This window comes from Schistocerca gregaria, chromosome 7 (assembly GCF_023897955.1).
Source record: "Schistocerca gregaria isolate iqSchGreg1 chromosome 7, iqSchGreg1.2, whole genome shotgun sequence".
Lineage (NCBI taxonomy): Eukaryota > Metazoa > Arthropoda > Insecta > Orthoptera > Acrididae > Schistocerca > Schistocerca gregaria.
The window spans coordinates 107,060,971-107,083,006 of NC_064926.1; the positions used below are offsets into that span (position 1 = coordinate 107,060,971).

The 22,036-nt window shown below is 45.2% G+C and overlaps 1 protein-coding gene across 1 annotated transcript in view; it reads left to right on the top strand.

Moving 5' to 3' along the window:
- Positions 1-22,036, top strand: part of LOC126281558 (myrosinase 1-like) — a 99,607-nt gene that overhangs the window by 52,901 nt on the left and 24,670 nt on the right. Inside the window, exons 6-7 of the mRNA XM_049980629.1 lie at positions 9,118-9,209; positions 11,206-11,353. Of these exons, the coding sequence (XP_049836586.1) occupies positions 9,118-9,209; positions 11,206-11,353 (240 nt within the window). The remainder of the gene's footprint in view (positions 1-9,117; positions 9,210-11,205; positions 11,354-22,036) is intronic.

Below are 22,036 nucleotides of genomic sequence, written 5' to 3' on the forward strand. Positions count from 1 at the left end.
CTCTCATGTTACAATGACGGTCATTAGTTTACTTTTGTACACTCTTAATATGTTTTAATATATTAATAATTTGTTTGTATAAGTTCTTAACATTAGCATAGCATCCAAGAAACTGCATTCGTCCTAGCAATCTGAGAAGTACCTGAACTATGCAATTAATTTAATAATCATAACAACTAAAGACTCGTAGCTTCGGCAACGCCATATTGTACGAAACTCAAAATGCAAGTGTGCTGTAACCGTTATCAGTATTTCGCCTAGCTCTACGACTTGGAACACAGGTCCGACGAGTATGGCTACGAGAGCGTTAAAGTGACATGAATCCTATTTCTGTTTCAGCCGTTACTAGCTACGTTCGAGAAGACTGTCCCTTTTCTGTCTTCCCTTACTCAGTTTCCCGTAGCTTGTCGTTTCTACCCATGGACGTGCCAAACATGTCCAACTTGATGCTGATAGCATCCCCCGACAATCACGGAAAAGTGGATCACTGCGTGCCGAGAATGTTACTGTGAGGTCGGAAGCCTATCAACGCGAACAGAATGACAGAAAGAAACTACACTTTATCGTGTACTAAATACAGCCAGTGGCACCTCGTGAATTTAGATTTTGCCTGATCACAGATTTTTAGATTCCAATAAATTTGAGTGTGTGAAATAGCATCTGCTGTAAACAATTATGATTACGAACATATTTATATAACTGCAGCTACCACGAAAGAAAAATAATAATAATGTACAGGGTGCGTCAAAAAATGTATACACACTTTGAAGCGTCATATAAAATTTATTTCCGTTTCTACAATGTTAAATTTCTAGAAATGCAAAGCTTGAAGTCCAATGGGAAAAATAAATGTACTTTGCAAATGTGATTAATGTTCAAAGCAGTGGCCTTCAGCATCAATACATTTCTGAGTACGAGTCCCCACTGATTCCATACATCGTACCAAAGTGTCCAATGAAATTTCTGCACACGAGGCCTGAACCTCATTCCAAAGTGTGTCCAGGTTACGTTTGTACACCTCATCTTTTACTGTGCCCCATAAGAAAAAATCTAGCGGCGTGAGGTCCTATCCACTGGCCTGGCACATTGTGATCCAGGTATGCTTGTACGTCCCTATGATAGTGCGGCGGGGCGCCATCTTGTTGGAAATAAAACTCATCATTACCGTATAATGCATGAATGGCAGGGAATATGGAAGCAAGCGTTGTTAGGTACGTTTCTCCATTGACAGTACCTTCAAAGCGTAAAGGCCCAATGAGTCCCCTTGCACATTTACACCAGGCAAATTCACGGCCTTTTCAACTGTAATGTGAGGATTATCTTCAGCCCAGTACACACAATTATGGCTGTTGACAGTTCCATTGAGTTTGAATTGGGCTTCATCCGACCAAATTATGCTAACCATAAATCCCAGTTCATGTCTCACCATCTCCTGAACCCATTCACAAAATTCTAACCTTCGATCTGGATCGTCATCACTTAGCTGTTGCACCAGCCTTGGAATGTACACGCGGAACTTGCCTTTCTTCAGGATGCGTAGCACACTACTAGCACTAACATTACCCTCACGTGTCACTTGCCTTGAAGATTTTTGAGGCCAACGCTGAAACAGTTCCAAGACTGCAGTTGTGGAATCATCACTTGTAGCTGTGCAAGGTCGCCCTGATCGACCTTTATGCACATCGCACACTGTTCCGTGAATTTCGAATTTGTCTCGTAGACGTGTAATTGTTAACGTTGAAGGTGGTTCTGTACCATACTCACTTCTCCACTGTCTTCGAACCGGACTTAAACACTCAAACTTCCAGTACCACTTAATTATCTGCTTCCGCGCTTCAAACCTCAAACACACGTCCGCCATGTTGCAGTTACTTCCTTGCCACTGCTGCCACCTGTTGAAGAAACATAACATTACTTTCTCACAGATATTTAACCTTGTAGAAAGGGAAATAAGTTGACTATGACAGCTTTTTTTTGGTCGTGTGACTAGGGCCTCCCGTCAGGGTGTGTATACATTTTTTTGACAGACCCTGTATGTGTATACATAACTTGTCTGACGAAGGAAAGTATTGTTTTCGTGCAGTTGTTTTGTTTTTTACGTAACAATGTACAGTTTCGCTCAAGAACGAAGTAACGTGTAAGCTTTCGTTACTCTCAGTTCTGCATTTTTGTGTAAGTGGGAGTTTTCGTGCGTTTTTATTATGTTATTCACATGCAGAACATACCTAACACTTTTCTGACAACACGAATTAACTTCCTAACTGAAAATGGGATATTCTTACGTGGCACCTACACAACCACCTTTGCTTATTGTATACTTCTTTGTTGCCTGTTCGCTTGTAGCCACGCTTATTTGATTTCGTCACTTTCTCAATCAACGGCTCTCGTGTGGGAGGTCTTAGTTCCTTTGCGGCTAACTTGTCCTGATAATTTACTTTTCTATGAACAATTAAAGTAGTTGCAACAGAGTTTGTGTTGACACTGCACGCAAAAGCTGATACATTGTTTCGTGTTCGTGCTGTCAGATGCACAGCAAAAAAACCAACCTCAAACACAAAACGCTGTTTGTGGAAGTCATTAAATTCAGGTAGTAACGTCTACAGGTAAAAGAAACCTAATAAAGCGATGAACTCTCATGTTAGGAATACTAAACGATAAAAAGGATAAAATCCAAAACTTGGTGTACCATAACTCATGGAAAAACCAACAACATAGATTTTTCTGTCAGTACAACTATTACATACACTGACGTCCGATCCAGCTTTACTATATAGGGAATGAATTTGGGTATCTGAGGAATGTGGTACTATCTAGTAGGATCTATGCCAAGCGAATGAAGATAAACGTCTGGTGCAATGTGCTACCACCTAGTGGCAACGACGGAAATACGTAGTTGAGTGGTAAGGACTAGCTGTGCACCTTGTTCATGAAATCTGCGTGTATCTGACACATAAGGCAATTACGTATACCAGGTGCGCATGCGCAAAAGTTACTTAAAACGTGCACAATTGAAGATGGCTCACCACCCTGATGCCACGTTCCACAAAGCCTAGGGGAGTAGCAAGGTAGCATAGCACGGCAGACATAAGTGAAGTATGCTTGAAATTACCACGTCTACGTTCAAAGAAAGTAACTAATAAAACCACAAGGTGTCAAAGGTTGTTACGCAGCAGCCGCCAATGAATATAACTTATAATGTGTAGAATTCCTTGCCATTTTCGAGACTCTTATTTTTCATGAAACTTCAGGGGTGACATTCGGAAAGTCTTTGACAACCACCGACATTTCGACAGGAGCACACCTCATCATTCCCAAGGCACAACTGCAACGACAGAGGAAGGAAACTTAAAACTTCGGCATGAGAGGTATACGCAGAAAGACAAGAGACACACTGTAAATAACTAGCTCCAGCACCAGCTATAGATGACCATCGACAGTGAATATAAATAACTAAATGATGAATAAGTATCACTAACTCTGTCCCTCTGAGTATGACCGGAGAGAGAACAGGATTCCCAGAAGAATTTAAGCAAGAACTTGTGTGTCTGTTTACATGGTCACATAATTCAATGTCAACTGCTTCCTTAATAACACTATTCCAATACATTTAAGTACATGTCAGAACTTCCCTACTGCTGCATTCCATAGGATGGCCAGTGCCAAGATTATTTTGTGCAACAGCAGTTTTGTTCGTCTGTTGTAACTGTATGTGTGACTGCTCCTCAGCACATCGGTCCTCCACGCTCCTGATGATCTGATCAATGTATGACATGCCACAGCTGCAAGGGGTGCGGTAGAGACACGCTTTAAACAAACCAAGGTCACACACCATAAGACCCCTAACCTTAGGTGACGGCCAAAACACACATTTCACACCGTGTGTCCGCAAGTTACGACAAATCCTGATGGAAATGCTTTTTGTGTAAGGCAAAAAGGCCGTAGTGTTAGACGCCACCTCGGTACTTTCATCACTCAACCAATTCACAGTTGATAGAACGCGCAAAGGGCGTCTCAACTGTTTTCCACTTTAACCATTCTGATGAGAGGTGAATTCTCGGTGGGCTAATTCATCTGACAAACTGTCAGGGTCTGAGATGAGGTACGAAATACCCCTTCAAGATAAGCTGGAGGGTGACAACTATCAGCTGAACATGCAAATCAGTATGAGTAGCCTTCCTATAAACGACACATCCAAACGTACCGTCAGCCTTCCCTTGACCAACACATCAAGTAAGGGAGGGCAACCAACCTCTTACACCTTCATCGTGAAGCGAAAATTCGAACGGAGTGAATTCAAACGTTATATAAAACTATTTAAATTATCGCTTCAGTGAGACCAATGAACAAAGTAATTGTATACATACCTAAGAAAGCACTTAGGTCTCAATGCCGCCGTGTCAAGAAATTGGCGAAATGGAATCTCACGGAGAACGCTTTAGACGACAAAGTTTTATCCGTGTTACGGATAAGTTTACTCTTTGGACCGACGACCAAGCTTTTACCAACTGTTAATTTTATAAGTAATGTCGAACAGCCTCTTTCTAAACTACCTTCTAATTCTGCCGAGGAAGTTCGGACAGAGGCAATGCGTGCGTTGACTGGAGTACGCTCGCCCAAGACTAGTAGCGCAGCAGCTGAGACAAGTGGTCTGCGTTCACTGAAGGTGCACCCTCATACTGTTATCTTATCCATGGACAAGGACAATTCTAAGGTTCTATTGGATGAGACCGATTATATTCGAAAGTTTCTGTGGCTACTATCTGCTTCAGGCTAAGGCAGGCTTGGTGCTGATCCTAGAGGGAGGGTAACAACTTCCTGAAGAACTTTCCTACTGTACGTAACATCAGAACTTCGATACAGCGTTTCGCCTTGTTACTCTGTTCTTTCCGAAACAACAGACACTGTTTTCGATTCGGCGGCCGTTTGTACGCACGACACAAGAGAAAATACGTATGTAGCTTAGACGAGAAGTGTGTTCAGGTGGCTCTTACGGTTAAGGCAACAGCTCACAGAAATTGGGAAATCTGGCGTCAAGCTCTGATCCGGCACATATCTTCACTAGTCGCCATTGGACGTATGCCAGAGCCTTAGTGCGGCTGATATTATTTGTCGCAAGAGACTGTCTGGAGTGGTAAGTCTTACTGTACTGTCCCCACTCGGTAATATGGCGTTCCGAAGACCCACAGAGCCTCTTTGACCGATTGTCAGTAATATTAGTGATTAAACATACCGTGTAATGAAACACATAGCTACTGTATTGACTTACTAGTAGATAGGTGTGTACATGACTTTGAGAGTTCAGTGGATTCCTTGAGTCGATTAGATGCATTGGGTTTGAATAACTCTGCTACTTTAGTAACTTTTGATATGGTCTCTCTTCTTACGTGTTCCTCTTTCTGATTCACTGTAGTTAATTGTGGCTACGTTTGATGTTGCATTAACATACCTATTTTGATATACGTTGACTTCCACTTGCTTCCAGTTTTGTGACCAGTTATATGAGTAGACAGACGGAGTTCCGTTGGGGATCCCTTCGTCACGTATTATTACCAATCTGTTTGTGAAAGATTTCGAGGAACGTGTCCTGATGTCAAGGGAATTTAAATCTCCGTGCTTTTTTAGAAATGTATACCATATTTTTGTTGTTTGACCACATGCAAACCTAGGGTGAGCGTGTCGCAACGGTGTGCAGGCAGTGCAATGGCGGCGTGTCGAGGCGATGGTGCTGGCTGGTGGTGGTTAGGAAAAGTAAAAACCTTTATTCAGTCTTTTAATACAGTGACTGAAGTCCTGCGATGCCACGGACACGCCCCCCAGAAGGTGTGTGGTTCTCCGGCAGCTGTGAAATGCTGTTGAAGCGTGCTGGACATGTGACGTCCATTTCCTACTTTGCTGGAAGTGTTGCCGTCACTCAGCAGCACGTGCCCCATTTAGCACTGTGAGGCTGTGAGCGAGATGTGTCAGCGACGTGAACGTCTGCTCGGGTTTTCGTAGAGATCGGCTGCTACCAGAAGAGAACTCGCCCTGGAGCGGGTTGTTGACCGTGGTACCGCCCTGGTCGCGAACTGCTGCCCTCCAGGGCAGAAGTTCGCTGTTTTTCTAGAGCCTGGAGAAGGCTCATCCGTTGTATTGCTCCAGGTCCACAGGTGCCGACTTAACCCAGTGGACTGATCTGGTGGCGGTGTCTGCCCAAACCGGCGTTGGCTCGTAACTTGGTGGAGTCTTGCATGGGCCTGGAGCAGCCAGAATGCGCTTAATTGTGTCAGAATCAGACTGTAGTTATAGTGATGAAAGGCGCGATTGCTTCTTGGAGGTAAGTACAGCACAGCATCTCCGTGGCCGAATGGTGTGGAAGCGCCTCTGAGGCCGGTTCGTAGTTGCGATTTTCTACGACGTCACCAAGATCGCGCGGATAGGCCTAGCCCTTGTGGTGTGTAAACAACCTAGTTTACGAAATCGAATACCGGCGCCTCTGTGCCTGCCTGCTGTGGAGCAGATCATCTCACTATAAACCCTGAAATTAGCGACCGCGTTACAGAAGTGATAACTGAACAGATTTGAAGAACATTTGAATTCAACCCATTCAAATTTTCTCTTCACGATGGAAATTATATTCCTCCCCTCTTGGGAAAGACCTGAACATCTTTGTCTGAACGCGTGATCGGTCTGCAACAAAGACCAAAGACTTCACATACATTTACCGTTTCCCTCTTAACATTAGGTTACTTGAGCCACAAAACTCAGTTCTTAGCCCAGCGTCTCATCTATCCTTCCTTATGTTACAACATAAAATCTCAGTTCTTGTTTAAGTTAACCCATAAGCGTTAAACCCTCCAAAACATTTAACAACTATTTACATCAGTATCCACTCATCATACCCCTTTGGCGTTGTGGTGTGCGTACTGTAAGACCATCGGTACACACACAATCAGATTATTTGATTTTCGCTCTAACGAAGTAGGCGAGTGTCAGAAATATGTCTCGTGGTCTTATCGTGGCGTGTTTATCTTCTGCCGTTAGGTCAGACCACAGAAATGCCACTTGCATGCTTAGAGTAGTAGATTGACGGTGACCAACATTAAACAGAACTTGATTAATTTTCACACACATTTATTAAAATAATAAAAATCATAGACATTACGTAACTTAATTCTGGATGCTGTTTACAATTGACAATCTGAAGTTCCTTTGGTCTTGGTACGTTAATGTTATTCTCTCATATATCTGATACTTGACAAAGTGTCTATACATTTATCTTCATGGCTATGTACAGGAATATGATAATCGTATTAGGCGCAGACTGAAACTTGACTACAGACTAATGCAGACTGACTAATCGGAGGTCTGTACATTCGTTATAATACCTCGCGCGTCTAGGTATCACTGCGCGAGTGTGATCCGCGAGAAGAAAAGGTTCTGCGTAGCAGCAATCTCATTGGCTGCGAGATATATTAATACGCGGATCGGCGGAAGCAGAATTTGGTCCGTCTTTAAAGGCAGCGCCATCTCGTAGTGCGGAGACGGACGAGCACTGCGCCTGCGCTGTTGTGCTTAGTGGGGCGCGCTCTAGTGGGAAAGCTGTGTACGCGCTGACTACGCGGAACTATGTACCCAACAGGCGTATTGTAGTATAAGCAGAAATGCTTGTCCGAACATCGCTCCGTGCCCTCCGAATTACGAGAAATCGTAATATTACAATACATCCTGCCGCTGCAGCAGCCTAACAAGTCGGCGATTGCTGAACATTGCCTCTCGGATTTACACAGAATGAATTACGACCAGATCAAGGTTCTGACACAGATGTCAAAATATTAGGACGATGTTATTAAATAATCTAGCGAGATTCGAGTACAGGAATCGCTGGTCAATCGGCACAGCGGTTACATCCTTAGCAAGGCCTAGGAACCCGCTTTGAATCTGATTAAAAGGAGAAAGAAGATATCCCACCACGAACTGACTTCGAGAGCTGGCAGAGAAACTGAGAAGACGCCGCTGGAACGCGCCCCTGGGCGCAGACGGCGAACGGAACGGATGCTGGACGCTGCACGCCTGGGCGCAGACTACGTTGGGAACACCTGGAGGGATAGGGGGGGGGGGGAGGGGGGGGAGGGAGGGAGGACATAAATGCCCGGCGCCGGCGCCTCGGCGGTCAGTTCGTCAGCGCACCTGATGATGGCAACGTGGCCGCTTGCCGAAATGTGCCCGTTGGACACTGGCACTCGGCTGTTGGTGGAGGCTTGCGTGGGCCTGGTGCAACCCGATCTTTCGTCAATAATGATCTGCTTATATTCGTCCAGAAACTCCCGCCATTTGTATCTTACGTGACACAATTGCCTGGGTGATTCCCCTGGGTGACATTGATCGATTCCCAGCAGTTCCTCCCGGCGAGAGGGAATGAGGGAAGCAAGGAGCCTAAGTGTGTAACCCAACACCAAAAGTCCTTATCAGTAACGTCGACATAAGATCGTTATCCCTGTCAGAATGCTCACTATACTTGTACTAACGTTATCTAACAAATGTGGTTTATGCACTATGGTTCTTCACTTAACTTTACACGACTACTTTGTCGTTATCTCGATAAGCAGTTTCCGAAAAGGTTAATTTGTCGAGGGGGATCCACTACATGACTTACCCGATAGCCAGGTTTCAATCCATACGATTTGTTCCATTGGGAATATTTAAAATCATTGGTATATTCAACTCCTGCATCCAATGTCGATGTTCTGAGAGGCTTTATCCAAAATGGATTTAACGCGGCGCACACGAGGAGTTCTTCACAGCGTACGGCAACATATGGAACGGAAGCTCACGTGATGCATGGAACCAAAATGTGGTGACTTCGAGTAGCTTCTGTAAATGTAAATACATTTGGTAAATATATCATTTTTCTGCCACAGCTAATAAATCCTTTCAGACACGTAAATGTGTTTTGTAATTGTGTTATTTTTTCTGCTTTGGATAATAAATCCTTCCATAATACATTCGTAAGGAAGGATTTTCGGACCCATATTCATATAGACTTAGTGTAATGTTCTGATATCAAGAATAAATCCCTAAACTTTCTGATACATATTTTTATTAATCCTGAGTAAAGCACTTGTTTTCAAAACGTTGCAGGTAGCGTGGGAATCACATATAGTTTTGGCCTTGAGCCACTTACGAATTCGACGGAAGACGCAGAAGCTGCCGAGAGAGCGCGTCAGTTCGACGTAAGTACACTAGCACTGACGTACGCTAGTTAAAGGTCCTACAGTTAAGTCGGTACAGGTTGTATATCTTCTGTCTGAAATTCTAATTTCGTCTAATGACACAAGAAAATTACCATTGGTTGTCTGAAATGCCCAATAGTAAGAAATTGTGGTACTGTGAACATACATTAACGAATCAAAACATTGCTTAATGACGTGTTGTTCCGCCTTAGGAACACAATACCGCAGACATTTTATGACATTCTTCAAATGGGTCTGAGCACTATAGGACTTAACATGTGAGGTCATCAGTCCCCTAGAACTTAGAACTACTTAAACCTGACTAACCTAAGGACATCACACTCATCCATGCCCGAGGCAGGATTCGAACCTGCGACCGTAGGGGTCACGCGGTTCCAGATTATACCGCCTAGAACCGCTCGGCCACAAGGGCCGGCTTTTACGACATGGACTCGACAAGTGTTCAGTAGGTTTCTGGAAGTGTATGGCACCAGAAGTCTACGCTCAAATCACGCAATACTTGTCAAAAGCGGGTCGGCGATTTGTGAGCTCGAAGCTGATGCCTGATGGCGTCCCTTAGATGCTCAATTGTGTCCACATCAGGCGAATTTTGCGGCCCAGACACCAGTTCACAAACCACTGTAGCACGATTCGAGTCTTGTGACATGAACAGTTGTCCTGCTGGAATATGCCATCGCTATCAGCAGAAGACGTCAATGACGAAGGGTTGCACATAACCCACAGCTGTTATGGCGCTTTTGATTACTACCACACGTCTGATACAAACACAAGTGAATCTCCCACATAGTATATTATTGCACCCGGCGTCCACAGTGCATGTTTAAAAAAAAATGTGTGTGAAATCTTATGGGACTTAACTGCTAATGTCATCAGTCCCTAAGCTTACACACTGCTTAACCTAAATTATCCTAATGTCAAACACACACACCTATGCCCGAGGGAGGACTCGAACCTCCGCCGGGACCAGCCGCACAGTCCATGACTGCAGCGCCTTGGACCGTCAAAGTCACAGGCGCCGGCGCTGTAAATGTATGTATGTACAGGGTGATTTCGTGATAATGCTACCGACTTTCTAAGATGGTGGAGAAGGATAAATGTATAAATTTGAGGCAAGGATCCCTCTACCGGAAACGAACGAGTCTAAAACAATTCTGATACCTCTGACAGTGGAATACAAGTACGGGTACTGTTGTTGCTGAGATTGGAGAGTAGGCAACGCTGAGAGGTGGCATTAAGGACTAAAAAAAAGGAAAAAAGTCCAGTAAACATTGGCTATAAAATGAATACCTGAGGAGCTACGAACACCCGTTCTTCTTCGCTACTATGCAACACATCTCCTGTATTGAAGAAGTGCTCATCCTCTTAGCGTATGAATCTTAGAGCCCATATTTAACGGACAATTTTTTTCCTTTTTCTGGTCCATACTACCACTTCTGAAAGTTAGCTGCCCTGCCAACTTAGCAACAACAATACCGGTGCATGTATTCCACTTTCAGAGGTATCAGAAGGGTTTTCGCTTTAACTTTCGACTCGTTCGTTTCCGGTGGAGGGATCTTTGGCCCAAATTGATAATTTTATTCTTCTGCAACATCGTAGAAAGTTTTTAACATCATAACGGAATCACCATGTGAATACATACATTTACAAGTGCCAGTGCCTATAACATTAACGCTCCTAGCGTTCTTAGATGATGTTTTCGGACATGGATTCCTATGTAAAACTTCATCTATTAAGTCACCTATACAAGTTTGAATCATCCTATACGTATATTTTCCCTATCGCATCACGTGCTCTGAACATCACTAGGCTGCGTTCAGTCCCTCTATGGAGAGTGGCGAGAATGTTTTGATTCATCAGCTTCGTAGTTTACAGTTTTTAAGTCGACTACATAAACATCATTTTGTGCGCGACTGTTTGTTAGGCACAGATATGTAGTGCCTCCCAGAGAAAGAAACTGCTCTACTCTGTATTGCAGATGGGCATTTATGCTCACCCTATCTTCAGTGCGGAAGGTGACTACCCGGCTGTGGTGAGAGAGAGGGTGGACGCCAACAGCGCAGCAGAGGGGAGACCGCGGTCCAGGCTGCCGTCCTTCACACAGGAAGAGGTCGACTACATCAGGGGTGAGTACCTCAGCAGGTTCTACTCTAACACGAGACTCCACATGGGTTTATTGCCTTTCTATAAACTACTACACCAGCCTCTATATTTGTGTCTTTATTCACATTACAATGTTCCACATGGGTTCAAGAGCGAACCCACCGTTCGTTCCTTGAGGGAGACACTGATTTATAGAAAGGGTAGGGCTGCAGGAAACGAAGCACAGTTCCTTACAATACTATACTCAGAAATACTGAGAAGCTGTGTTCACTTGTCGCAGAACGATTTGATGTTAGCACTTTATATTTGGTAACTATTACCTACAACGTACGAGCGATAATATAATGATTTAATTATCAACTCAAAAAAAGAAATTTACGGGATTAACAGAAAATACATGAATGCAGTCCTGATACACACTGCAATCCTCTGTGGCACAGTGCTGTTCCACGGCGACAGAGCACGGTTATGGGAGACACTGGCTAGGTGGCGCACACGCTCTGAGCGTGTTTTTTAGGGAATTGACTAGTTTGAACCTGGGACCTGTTGCTGGTAAGGAGACGCCAGACACACATGACACGTAGAGTTTAGAAGAGTTCAGTGAGACTAGCGATGATATAATCAAATACTTAGTGATTTCAGCGTCAGCTCCACTGCACTCCCTGTAAAAGAATTTTCATATTAACTAAATTTAGCGGAAGGGGTTCAGGGCTTTCTTATTTTTTAGTTAGCTGGTAAAACAACGTCGAAAAAGCAGTTAAAATAACCATTCGAATTTTATTCTACTCACAAAACATTGTTTATAAACTGCGCTATTGATAAAAGGGAATATTTTAGTACAGGATGATAAAAACCAACTGCATTCAACAAAAATGTGAACGAATATTCCCTGAATGGGTTTCCAAGTTCTATAATGGATCGAAGGATGCCCTATGCCATATAACATCTATAATCTAGGTTTAAGTTAAGTTTCATAAAAGAGCAAACCATCAAAATGGGCTGGGGGGTGAACCTCCTTGCGATCGGCTGGCGATGTGGGTGTCCTATATCACAGGGCCTTCTAGCCTACACGGCTCTACTCTCGGCTTCTGTTCCTGTTTTCCTCTCGGAACTGCGTGGTCTCGCGGTTCTAGGCGCGCAGTCCGGAACCGTGCGACTGCTACGGTCGCAGGTTCGAATCCTGCCTCGGGCATGGATGTGTGTGATGTCCTTAGGTTAGTTAGGTTTAAGTAGTTCTAAGTTCTAGGGGACTAATGACCACAGCAGTTGAGTCCCATAATGCTCAGAGCAATTTGAACCATTTTGAACAAGCCGAAATGGTGTTTGTGTACGGCCAAGCAGATGGAAATGGTCGAGTGGCAGCATGGCTATACCAAAACAATTACCCTCACTGACAACAGCCATGTGAGACAACATTTCAACCTCTTTTTGGACGTTTGTGCGGTCATTGGCCCTTTCAAACAGATCAACGTACAGCTAGGTGGCAGACTACACCAAGTTTGGAGGACAGAGTTCTACGTGATATTGAGACGAATCCTAGCACGAGCTCGGGGAAAGTAGCCCGCCAACATTGTGTAAGCCATAGTACGATTGCATGTATGCTGCATGACAACCGATACCATCCGTATAACCTGCAACGGCTGCAAGGATTATCAGCAACGGATTTCCTCTACGGGAAGGATTTCGTCGATGTCTTTTGCACCAGACCATCACATTCACGGGATTTCTGTCTTCAGTCCTCTTTACTGCCGACGCAACCTTTACAACTGGCATCATCAATCTGCATAATCGTCATCTGTGGTCTATAGACAACTCTCGGGGAATGTTTGAGGCGTTTCATTAGTATCGGTTCAGCATCAGTGTTTGGGCAGGGATTCTTGGCGACAATATTCTTGGACTGGGTATTATCGCACATCTCGAAGGGGGATGTACCTGGACTTCTTGTGATATACTCTGCCTGGACTGCATGAGAATATGCCTTTGGCAACACGACAGTTATGTGGTTTCTGCATGATGGAGTACCATTCCACTTCCTAATTACATTTCGGCGACACCGCAACATCATCTTCCCTGGACATTAGATAGGATGTGAAGGCCCTCTAGCGTGGCCTGATAGATCACCGGACTTACCTCAGGGGCATCTGAAAATCGCTGTGTTTGCTGCACCAGTTTTGGATGTGCTGATCCTTCAACAGCGTATTCTCGACGCCCGTGACGCTATTCAGAGAGGGGTTGGAACGTGTGAAAGGGTATGGCAATCCATGATGCGACGCCGGCCGCTGTGCCCGAGCGGTTCTAAGCGTATCAGTCCGGAACCATGCTGCTGCTACAGTCGCAGGTTCGAATCCTGGCTCGGGCATGGATGTGTGTGGTCCTTAGGTTAGTAAGGTTTAATTAGTTCTAGGTCTAGGGGACTAATGACCTCAGATGTTAAGTCCCATAGTGCTTAGAGCCATTTTAACCATGATGCGACGTGTTAACTTGTGCATTGCATCTGGTGTCGACCACTTTGAACACCTGTTGTGGCGTGAAGGCGACGCAGCTCTGCACTGTGTTCTGGGACGATTTGTTGCTGCACGCACGCCGCCCATTTCCGGACACGTGTTCATAGGACTTTCCTTCCTGCATTTCCGGTCAGGAATCACTCACTCCAGTTTGTCGCTTTTGTTAATTTTCACACTGTATGTTTTCATAAATACAAAGAAAAGAACATAAATTTAATAAGACAAAATAATTCACGTAGCAGCCCTTTCTATCGATAAACGAGGTATTAATTGTTCGCAGCATATGGTGCATTGGAATATACAATAGATATGGTGATCAGAGTAATCCTTACTAAGTTCTTCCGTTGACCCCTTCAATTATGAAGAAACGGCAGAGACGTTTTCAGTAAAGAACAAGCAATCACAAGCGAAGTCAAGTCCCTGGTTCTCGAAGATTGGCACATCAAAATCGGAGCGGTAGTGAAAAAAAGTGAAAATCAAGCACTCGATCAATTTTCAACAACTTTTGCATATGACAAAGGTTGCCATCCGCTGGATTCCTCAACTGCCCACACCCATTCAAAAATCCGATAGCAACACCGAAATTGTTGCAGCTCTGTCAGGATAACCCGGATTACTTTAGCCTCTTAGTCACCACGGATGAGTGGTGGGTGAATCGCTACGACCCTCAGACGAAGGAGCAAAGCCAGCAGTGGGTCCACCAATGCCGAAAAAAACAGAAGAGCCGACATCATTGGCAAAGAGATACTGAGTGATTTTGGGACTGTAGCGTTGCGGTGCTAACAGATTATTTTCTTAAGGAGCAAACCGACACAGCAGCGTATTAAGCTCCCAATAAGAAATGTAGCCGGGAGCTGACCAAGGAGATGTGTCTGAACCGTGATTCATTCTGCTCAGCACACGATCACGCTTCTTACATCTTTGGTCTATCAAATTTAGTTTCACGCAATTTTATTGTCGTGACATAGCAACCCAGTGGCATCTTCGTCTCTCCTCACATCTAGAAACCACTGTGTGGCAGACATTTCCAGAATGACGCCATTAGGAATACAGCACGCATTGTGAACCATTTTACGTGTCGTTTACGTCTGCATCATGAGGATCTGGGCTTATCAGTGACATCAGTCTTGCTACTGACTGATGTCAGTCCTTTAAATCAATTACAGTGTAGCTCCATCGTGGCTATGCTCAAAAGTATCCGAACGACCTGAATTATTTATAAAAAAATACCGCACACACTTGAAATAGTACGTGAAATGTGTAAAATGACGTAAACATTGGCAACTACTTGATTCGTAAAAATTGTTTATATACTGTGTCGCCAGTGCATCAGCAAATTTCATTGGGAGCTATATCTCAGTTTCTATGGAATACCGCAATGCGTATGTAACATACCCTGCACAGACAGTTCAAAATCAACATTTACTTTTCAAATGTAATTAAAAAATTACTTTTACATAAAGGATGAAGATGAGTTATACTTTAAATATTGTTCAGCAAACCCTGAAGAATGCAGTGGACAGTGATTGCAGTGGACAGTGACTGTAAGTGAAAAGTGAGAGCGAAAGAAAGGTGACTGGTCAGTGGGCAGTGATGGTCAGTGGCTAATGATCGATTTACTTTTGTAAATACTTCTGGTCATTTGTATGCTTTTGAGCTCTTTCATTTTAATGAGTACTAAAATACTAGGCTCTGATTGGAAGAGAGGGAAGGGAGGCAGTACACTATCCAGTGTGTCTTTACATAAATATCACGAAAGTAATGCAACTTTGAGCCAGTTTTAAACATCAATTTAATATTATGCTCTGATTGGTTAGAAGGAGGAGAGGAAGAGGGGTGTGGGCTGTGGAGCACAATTGAACTATTTCCCCCCAGTTTGGATTTATTATTGGCTGTTTTGTTTTTAATACTTCGCTATGACTGATTGGAAAGAGGAGGGCGTTGGGGCATAAAGTGAAATTGAGCTATTTCTCTCATTATGGTTTTTTTGGTTGGTGTGTGGAGAGGATTTTTCAATTTCACACTGACAGAAATGGGTTACTTCCACCATCTTGAATTTTGATTGATTCTTTCATTTTTAGTATTGGACTATGATTGGTTGCAGATGGGGTGGTGGGCAGAAGAGGGAGAAAGGAGGAAATTGGGCATGGTTTCCCACGGATAAGGACTATGCTTATCGCCGATGAGGTCACCGATAAGACTGATGACATCACTGTTAAGTCTAGACCGTCATGATGCAGACGGTGTCGGTGTGAACATGGTTTAGAATGCCCGCTGTATTTTTACTGGCGCCAATATGACTTTCAAGGTGAAACGTTTCCTGAACCATCAAAATGTGGACTTCTATACCGCGGACTTGTACAATCAAGTTCTTCGGCAAGTCATCCATTCTCGAGAAAATACAGTAGAATTGAATCTTGGATATGTAGAAAGGGACCGACACTATCATCAAATGTCATTGTCGAGTCCTGCTTTTTTGCTAATGGTAATTAAACCTCTTCGATTACCCCTCATACTCAAGAGGGAGAGTATATTTCGTATTAGATTTGTTCACAGCCAATTTCTGTCAGGCTGGTAATGTTAAGACCTATGCTAATGGTTTCCATATTAGCGTTTTAGTAGTTTTTGACACTGGCTGGTAAAAAGAGAAAAGAAAATGTCGCGAATTAAAGGTAAAATGTATTGATTGTATTTTAATAACCGTTTATATTTTGTGTCGAATTATTTGTGCTCTCTGTAGATTAATACAGACGTTCTTTGCACAACAGTTTTTAGCATGGATAGGGACTGCAACTGCTGTGTTCGGATGCAGGCTGAGTTGGCATCCCTTCGCTCCCAGCTTCAGGCAGTGTTGGCTTCGGTCACACAGCTTGAGGCTGTTGCCAATGGGTATCACTGTGGGGGTTTGTCGGGGACGGCCAGCTCGTCCCACGCATCCCCCGATCGGACTACGACTGTGGTTGCCAGGGATACTGCCCACATTGAGGCTGACCCCTCACCCGTGGTAGAGTGGGAGGTCATCTCGAGGTGTGGCACGGGGCGAAAGACATTCCGGAGGGCTGAACGGAAGGCCTCTCCAGTTTGTCTGGCGAACCGGTTTCAGCCTCTGTCTCCAGCAGATACTGATATTCGGCCGGAGATGGCTGCTTGTCCTGTTCCAGAGGTTGCCCCTCAGTTTGCAAGGTCCGGGCAGTCGCAGAGGGTGGGTTTACTGGTAGTTGGCAGCTCCAACGTCAGGCGCGTAATGGGGCCCCTTAGGGACATGGCAGCAAGAGAGGGGAAGAAAACCAATGTGCACTCCGTGTGCATACCGGGGGGAGTCATTCCAGATGTGGAAAGGGTCCTTCCGGATGATATGAAGGGTACAGGGTACACCCATCTGCAGGTGGTCGCTCATGTCGGCACCAATGATGTGTGTCGCTATGGATCGGAGGAAATCCTCTTTGGCTTTCGGCGGCTGTCTGATTTGGTGAAGACTGCCAGTCTCGCTAGCGGGATGAAAGCAGAGCTCACCATCTGCAGCATCGTCGACAGGATTGACTGCGGACCTTTGGTACAGAGCCGAGTGGAGGGTCTGAATCAGAGGCTGAGACGGTTCTGCGACCATGTGGGCTGCAGATTCCTCGACTTGCGCCATAGGGTGGTGCGGTTTCGGGTTTCGCTGGTTAGGTCAGGAGTCCACTACACGCAGCAAGCGGCTACACGGGTGGCAGGGGTTTTGTGGCGTGGACTGGGCGGTTTTTTTTAGGTTAGATGGCTTCGGGCAAGTACAGAAAGGGCAACAGCCTCAAAGGGTGCGGGGCAAAGTCAGGATATGCGGGGACCAAGCAGCAATCGGTATTGTAATTGTAAACTGTCGAGGCTGCATTGCTAAAGTACCGGAACTTCAAGCGTTGATAGAAAGCACCGAAGCTGAAATCGTTATAGGTACAGAAAACTGGCTGAAGCCAGAGGTAAATTCAGCCGAAATTTTTACAAAGGCACAGACGGTGTTTAGAAAGGATAGACTGCATGCAACCGGTGGTGGCGTGTTTGTCGCTGTTAGTAGTAGTTTATCCTGTAGTGAAGTATAAGTGGATAGTTCCTGTGAAATATTATGAGCTGAGGTTACACTCAACAACTGAGCTAGGTTAATAATTGGCTCCTTTTACCGACCTCCCGACTCAGCAGCATTAGTGGCAGAACAACTGAGAGAAAATTTGGAATACATTGCACATAAATTTTCTCAGCATATTATAGTCTTAGGTGGAGATTTCAATTTACCAGATATACACTGGGACACTCAGATGATTAGGACGGGTGGTAGGGACAGAGCATCGAGTGACATTATACTGAGTGCACTATCCTAAAATTACCTCGAGCAATTAAACAAAGAACCGACTCGTGGAGGTAACATCTTGGACCTACTCATAACAAACAGACCCGAACTTTTCAACTCTGTAAGTGCAGAACAGGGAATCAGTGATCATAAGGCCGTTGCAGCATCCCTGAATATGGAAGTTAATAGGAAAATAAAAAAAGGGAGGAAGGTTTATCTGTTCAGCAAGAGTAATAGAAGGCAGATTTTAGACTACCGAATAGATCAAAACGAAAATTTCTGTTCCGACACTGACAATGTTGAGTGTTTATGGAAAAAGTTTAAGGCAATTGTAAAATGCGTTTTAGACAGGTATGTGCCGAGTAAAACGGTCAACAACAAAGTTAGGAAACTACTGCGAAAGCAAAGAGAGCTTCACTCCAAGTTTAAACGCAGCCAAACCTCTCAGACAAACAGAACCTAAACGATGTCAAAGTTAGCGTAAGGAGGGCTATGCGTGAAGCGTTCACTGAATTCGAAAGCAAAATTCTATGTACTGACTTGACAGAAAATCCCAGGAAGTTTTGGTCATACGTTAAATCAGTAAGTGGCTCGAAACAGCATATCCAGACACTTCGGGATGATGATGGCATTGAAACAGAGGATGACACGCGTAAAGCTGAAATACTAAACACCTTTTTCCAAAGCTGTTTCACAGAGGCAGACCGCACTGCAGTTCCCTCTCTAAATCCTCTCACAAACGGAAAAATGGCTGACATCGAAATAAGTGTCCAAGGAATAGAAAGGCAACTGGAATCACTCAACAGAGGAAAGTCCACTGGACCTGACGGGATACGAATTCGTTTCTACACAGAGTACGCGAAAGAACTTGCCCCCCTTCTAACAGCCGTGTACCGCAAGTCTCTAGAGAAACGGAAGGTTCCAAATGATTGGAAAAGAGCACAAATAGTCTTAGACTTCAAGAAGGGTCGTCGAGCAGATGCGCAAAACTATAGACCTATATCTCTGACGTCGATCTGTTGCAGAATTTTAGAACATGTTTTTTGGTCGAGTGTCATGTCGTTTTTGGAAACCCAGAATCTACTCTGTAGGAATCAACATGGTTTCCGGAAACAGCGATCGTGTGAGACTCAACTCGCTTTATTTGTTCATGAGACCCAGAAAATATTAGATACAGGCTCCCAGGTAGATGCTATTTTCCTTGACTTCCGGAAGGCGTTCGATACAGTTCCGCGCTGTAGCCTGATAAACAAAGTAAGAGCCTGCGGAATATCAGACCAGCTGTGTGGCTGGATTGAAGAGTTTTTAGCAAACAGAAGACAGAATGTTGTTATGAATGGAGAGACGTCTACAGACGTTAAAGTAATCTGTGGCGTGCCACAGAGGAGTGTTATGGGACCATTGCTTTTCACAATATACACTCCTGGAAATGGAAAAAAGAACACATTGACACCGGTGTGTCAGACCCACCATACTTGCTCCGGACACTGCGAGAGGGCTGTACAAGCAATGATCACACGCACGGCACAGCGGACACACCAGGAACCGCGGTGTTGGCCGTCGAATGGCGCTAGCTGCGCAGCATTTGTGCACCGCCGCCGTCAGTGTCAGCCAGTTTGCCGTGGCATACGGAGCTCCATCGCAGTCTTTAACACTGGTAGGAGGCCGCGACAGCGTGGACGTGAACCGTATGTGCAGTTGACGGACTTTGAGCGAGGGCGTATAGTGGGCATGCGGGAGGCCGGGTGGACGTACCGCCGAATTGCTCAACACGTGGGGCGTGAGGTCTTCACAGTACATCGATGTTGTCGCCAGTGGTCGGCGGAAGGTGCACGTGCCCGTCGACCTGGGACCGGACTGCAGCGACGCACGGATGCACGCCAAGACCGTGGGATCCTACGCAGTGCCGTAGGGGACCGCACCGCCACTTCCCGGCAAATTAGGGACACTGTTGCTCCTGGGTTATCGGCGAGGACCATTCGCAACCGTCTCCATGAAGCTGGGCTACGGTCCCGCACACCGTTAGGCCGTCTTCCGCACATGCCCCAACATCGTGCAGCACGCCTCCAGTGGTGTCGTGACAGGCGTGAATGGAGGGACGAATGGATACGTGTCGTCTTCAGCGATGAGAGACGCTTCTGCCTTGGTGCCAATGATGGTCGTATGCGTGTTTGGCGCCGTGCAGGTGAGCGCCACAATCAGTACTGCATACGACCGAGGCACACAGGGCCAACACCCGGCATCATGGTGTGGGGAGCGATCTCCTACACTGGCCGTACACCTCTGGTGATCGTCGAGGGGACACTGAATAGTACACGGTACATCCAAACCGTCATCGAACCCATCGTTCTACCATTCCTAGACCGGCAAGGGAACTTGCTGTTCCAACAGGACAATGCACGTCCGCATATATCCCGTGCCACCCAACGTGCTCTAGAAGGTATAAGTCAACTACCCTGGCCAGCAAGATCTCCGTATCTGTTCCCCATTGAGCATGTTTCGGACTGGATGAAGCGTCGTCTCACGCGGTCTGCACGTCCAGCACGAACGCTGGTCCAACTGAGGCGCCAGGTGGAAATGGCATAGCAAGCCGTTCCACAGGACTACATCCAGCATCTCTACGATCGTCTCCATGGGAGAATAGCAGCGTGCATTGCTGCGAAAGGTGGATATACACTGTACTAGTGCCGACATTGTGCATGCTCTGTTGCCTGTGTCTATGTGCCTGTGGTTCTGTCAGTGTGATCATGTGATGTATCTGACCCCAGGAATGTGTCAATAAAGTTTCCCCTTCCTGGGGCAATTAATTCACGGTGTTCTTATTTCAATTTCCAGGAGTGTATATAAATGACCTAGTAGATAGTGTCGGAAGTTTGATGCAGCTTATCGCGGATGAGGCTGTAGTATACAGAGAAGTTACAGCATTAGAAAATTGTAGCGAAATGCAGGAAGATCTGCAGCGGATAGCCACTTGGTGCAGGGAGTGGCAACTGATCCTTAACATGGACAAATGTAATGCATTGCGAATAATTAATTGTTGGTAAGGCGGATACGAGGTTGAGATTCATTAGGAGAGTCCTTAGAAAATGTAGTCCATCAAAAAAGGAGGTGGCTTACAAAACACTCGTTGGACCTATACTTGAGTATTGCTCGTCAGTGTGGGATCCGTACCAGATCGGGTTGACGGAGGAGATAGAGAAGATCCAAAGAAGAGCGGCGCGTTTCGTCACATGGTTATTTGGTAACCGTGATAGCGTTACGGAGATGTTTAGCAAACTCAAGTGGCAGACTCTGGAAGAGAGGCGCTCTGCATCGCGGTGTAGCTTGCTCGCCAGGTTTCGAGAGGGTGCGTTTCTGGATGAGGTATCGAATATACTGCTTCCCCCTACTTATACCTCCCGTGGAGATCACGAATGTAAAATTAGAGAGATTCGAGCGCGCACGGAGGCTTTCAGACAGTCGTTCTTCCCGCGAACCATACGCGACTGGAACAGAAAAGGGAGGTAATGACAGTGGCACGTAAAGTGCCCTCCGCCACACACCGTTGGGTGGCTTGCGGAGTATAAATGTTGAATGTAGATGTAGATGTTACAGGAAGCTCTGGAAACCGGATGCATCTGGAACTTTCATTTGCAAACAAAATAATGGTGGAGCAGGAATTAGTTTTGAAAATTCACAACAAATGGCTCTGGATACGCTTACTGCTACACTGTTTTCGTCCAAAGAAGAACACACAATATATATTTGCAAAGCAACAGAAATTTTCTAATTAATTTCCACGAATCCCACGTGAAACGGTCCTGACGGATGCGCTTTTTTCATGTAAGAGCTAATAACGAATTTGTCATAGAATATGGAAGGGTACAATACTCTGAGGTGCATAC